The sequence below is a fragment of the Fragaria vesca genome, linkage group LG4 (assembly GCF_000184155.1).
Source record: "Fragaria vesca subsp. vesca linkage group LG4, FraVesHawaii_1.0, whole genome shotgun sequence".
NCBI classification, from domain to species: Eukaryota; Viridiplantae; Streptophyta; class Magnoliopsida; order Rosales; family Rosaceae; genus Fragaria; species Fragaria vesca.
This window is the reverse complement of record NC_020494.1, coordinates 3,189,435-3,193,937: the sequence shown is the minus strand read 5'-3', so window position 1 is coordinate 3,193,937 and position 4,503 is coordinate 3,189,435. Positions and strand designations below refer to the sequence as shown.

At 38.9% G+C, this 4,503-nt stretch overlaps 1 protein-coding gene across 1 annotated transcript in view; it reads left to right on the top strand.

The window, feature by feature from the left end:
• Window positions 1–573: 573 nt before the first annotated feature.
• The window catches only part of LOC101306510 (adagio protein 1-like), a 6,896-nt gene continuing 2,966 nt past the window's right edge, over window positions 574–4,503 (top strand). Inside the window, exon 1 of the mRNA XM_004296401.1 lies at window positions 574–864. Coding sequence (XP_004296449.1) covers window positions 599–864 — 266 coding nt within the window. The 5' untranslated portion in view covers window positions 574–598. The remainder of the gene's footprint in view (window positions 865–4,503) is intronic.

The window sequence follows — 4,503 nt, the reverse complement described above, 5'->3', positions numbered from 1 at the left end:
GGCAAGTGGTTAACAAAATTCCACACAACAAAGACCGTCATGCAAGAAGAGAACAAATGATTGAGGTCCTCAACTCCTGAACCACATAGAGCACACATGCTATCAATAGAATTCATAAAACGAGCTAGCTTTTCAGCCTCCCCCTAACAAGCAACCAAGGAAAAATCTTAGCACTCATATTGGGTTATTCAACAATTTTAGACATTCATCCAGAGAAAGAAAATGTCTTTTTTTTTTTTTTTTTTTTAAGGTAGAAAAAGGAAATGATAAGATCTTCCACTCTTGTTGGAGGAGTTTGAAGGGTGGTCGCTACTGTTTTATCTTCATAACTTGGGTTCTAACCCAATAGCCCAGACAAACCCGACCCGAGTCGAGTATGAGATTGTTTGGGTGGAGCTAAAAGAAGAGGTTAACCGAACCAAAGCCGACCATCCGTTAGGCTCCAGAGCTAACTCACTTGCCAAACACTGCCCACCACTTGTTCTCCCCCCAATCCTCTCTCATCTCTTCTCTCTAGTTCTGCCTACCCCGGAATTCCGATTCGGGTCTTCCATGGGTTGAAGGCCACCCGATTCGAACAACCAAGACACGAGTAATAATGGAGTGGGACAGCAATTCGGATCTGAGCGCCGAGGAGGAGGAGGAGGACGAGGAGGAGCTCAGCTCCTCCTTCTTCAACGACGACGACGGTGGACTTGGAGGGATGGGCCCGCTCCCTTTCCCCGTCGAGAATCTTCTCCATACGGCGCCGTGCGGCTTCGTCGTCACTGACGCCATCGACCCTGATCATCCCATCATCTACGTCAACACCGTCTTCGAAATGGTCACCGGTTACCGCGCCGAGGAGGTCCTCGGTCGCAACTGGTCAGTCTCTCTATATTCTTGCTTTTTTAGCGTTTCAATATCCATTGTTTTAAAAGGTCATAAAATCAATTATGCAAGTAATTTAAGAGCTCATAAACTTCACAGTACCAATTTGTCTAGGATTTTGTTTGTTTGGATACAAACTAATTGAATTGGATTAGTCTGTTGATTGTGTACGGTGGGTGAGTCTGGTAGAAATAAAATGGATGCAATCTGAACACAAGGCGTATTGTGGTTAGTGTGTACTTCCTGTCCTGTAGGACCAATTCTAGACTGTAGTTTATCAACGCGAATGATATACTTTGGTTTCTAGTTATGAACTTATGTTATCAAACAAATGATATAGTTCTGGGATGATATAGTTTCTTCTGTTTTCGGGAAGGCTTTTGAAGAAGTCCACCGAGGATAATGGGATATAGTCAAGTGGGTGAGTTGGGTATTTCTAGGTACAGTCGTTGTTCTTGAATATTGAAGCTGTAGAAGAAACTTGAGAGAGAATTTCTTAGTGTTTCACACTAACCAAGTTTACTAATACTAACTCTTAATGGGATTCAAACATCCCAGCGAAACAACCATTTGACAATGGGCTCTGCCAGAGAGACTTACTTTGTACAGAATGAGGAAAAACAGCAATCCAAGGCTAGGCAAGGAGTAGTCCTCTCTCTTTATGGTTTTGTGAACTTGTCAAGCCTTGGAGAGTTTTTGAGAATGATAGAGTATGGGATAACACTTACTAAGTCTGAAAGGGCTGGCGTGGGTTGAGCATCTGACTTTAGGCGACTGTACTTTCATGGTCATTTTCTTAATAATGTTCTAGAAACATATAAATGCTATGATGTGAAAACAACTATCGGAAGTTACTGTAGAGAGAGTAAAATGACATGGACTATGATGGGAACTTTTGCCAGATTGACAGAGGGCTTCTTCATGTATTATATATTCACATCAATTATTGAAATGTGATTGTTTGGGAGTAGAATGAAATTCTTTTCTTCTACTCTTATTTCTGTTTAACTGTAGGGGATTCACTGCTTTTTTGTATGGATAAATATTCTGGCTCCTAGTTTCAGATATTTGCTTTTCAGTGGTATGGGTATATCTGAGTTTTAAAAATTGGATCAAAATCTAGTTTGTATGTACACCCACCTAGCTAGTCATGATATGCACCATTTTTCAAATTTGCTGACATATAAATGTCGTTCTGTCATTGATATACGTATCCACCTTGATTCAAATGAAGTATCTTATGGGTCTCTACAAATTAGTTGATATTGTAAAAAAAGCATAGGGTAATTGATGAGGACATCACAGTCAAAACTTTTAAGGTTTATAAACGAAAAAATGGAAAAAGAGAGCACATAATCATTCCCTTTGCATATGGCCTGATTAATTGCTCTTGATATAATTTTCACAGCTTGGAGGGAAAGCTAAGTCTGATTCTAGAAGTCTCTAAGCTTTGTGTGTCTTTTCAGATTACCATTTCAGTTTAGAAGGTTAAAAATTTCTTTTATTAGGACTTTTATGCTTCAGTTTTGGAAACTTTAAGAGTCCAAATGAGTCTTTAATGCTAGTTATGTCAGTTGTATGCTCTAGTATAAATATTTGTAAGTGCCGAATGGCTGATCATGTTATGTTTGGATGAATAAGAAATTATCAGTGTTTCTTAGTTTCCTGTGATGGGATTGGTGTGAAGCCTAGTTTTGGTGAGAAACCTGGGAGTGATTCCTAATTTCAAGTGTTCAGCATGTTTAAATCCGTAAGCCTTAGGTAGGCAGTAAGATTACAAAATCAGTAATCTGAGTTTCATTTTCCTATGACATGATATTTAGTTCGATATGGAGTTTTACCTGAAAGAACAAATTAATCACTGGAAAAAGCTGAATAAGTGTAGAACATATAATGAAAAAGAAATGCAGAAAAGGCTGAATCAATCACTGAAAAACTGAACTAGTATAGAACATATAATGAAAAAGGAAATGCAGAAAAGGCTGAATGAGGAGAGCCTGTTACAAGAAGGGGGCTTTGTTCTCAAGAACAAGTCAGGACAGTGACATGGACAGTATTGATATTATTTGCAAAATGTTATTCTCGCAAGTAGATAAAATTTTGAGATCTTGATTAGTTTTGGTGTTTCCCATCCATTGTTTGTCTTTTTTGATTTTTGGAGTGTTGATTTTCAAGACTTTACAATGTAGAGGTTGTTACTGTATGTGTCTCATACCTTTGCGAATGTTACTGTCACGGTTTCTTTTTAAAAAATTAATTGGCTTTTGCAGCTACAGTCAGTGGCCTTTATGGAAAAGTAATATGTATCCGAGGCTATTTGTGTAATAGAAGTCCTGCTGTCCTTTATTTTTGGCCCTTGAAAACATGCAAATTTGATCTTGTGCATTATCTGGTACGCTTTGATACCATTGTTGTTAGGGTATCATATGGTATTAACCTACACCACCTAATACTGCGGTGTTTGAGATCTTTCATTAGGTGTTACAGTTAGTCACTCTACCACAACTTCCTGGCCAATGTTGTGCTTCTTTGTGTCTGTGAACTGGGAATCATATTGTTATTTAGTACCTAAGAAAGACATTTTCTTCCCTTGCGATTCCTAAATTTATCCATTTCTAGTCTTAAGGATCACTGTGTTCCAACGATTATGGTCTGGGGAGAAAAGGTCATTGATGCTACTATCACTGTGGACGATCCACCTTAGTGAAAACTTGGGAACCAAAAGATTGAGGCTTCACATTTCTTAGTACTTATGACAGTGATAAACTTTGTGACTGTAGAAATACATAACCTATACAAATTTTCCTTTCATTATCTGGTATTATAAAAATATAAACAAGGATCACAGTGGAGTCAAAATTGCAACCTGTAAGCAGGAAGCCTGTAACAGGAATTTATTTTTTTACTAGTTTTTAAGTTTTCGATTGTAAAGTTTTCTGTTTTGTGGAGTTCACTAAAATAAATTTAGTCCCTTTGTCATACTTTTATGAATTTTATCTTTTATATTGTGATTGAACTTGACCTCATATAGCATTTTGAAGCATAAGTGGAATGCAAGCTCTTTTGCTTCCTGTTCAAGACAGTATAGTGATATATATATATACAGCCCTTCTGCGGACGTCCGCACCAACGGTTTTGGTGCGGATTTCCATTTTTGCACCACTTTCCGATCGAATTTCCTCATCTCCACCGTTTAGTATCTAGATAATATTGTGTAGATCATCTCTGTAAAATTTCAGCCAATTTGGTGATCGTTAAGGCCCTCAAACTTGAGTTTTTCTGGTATGAACACAACCGGACAGAATTCAGTCCGTCCATTTGTTTTTCGAGTTTGAGGGGCTTAACGATCACCAAATTTGCTGAAATTTTGCAAAGATGATCTACACAATATTATCTAGATACTAGACGGTGGAGATGAGGAAATTCGTTCGAAAAGTGGTGCAAAAATGGAAATCCGCACCAAAAAATTGGTGCGGACGTCCGCAGCTGAGAAAATCCGTATATATATAGGCCCGATCAGAGTCGCACGTCCGNACTGGCCTTAAAGTGCGGACGTCCCTCCGTTCTCCACCCTCCGGCNCCGATGACGGCGTGCCTCCACCCCAGAAGACTCCAGCAGCCGTCCCCGACTAC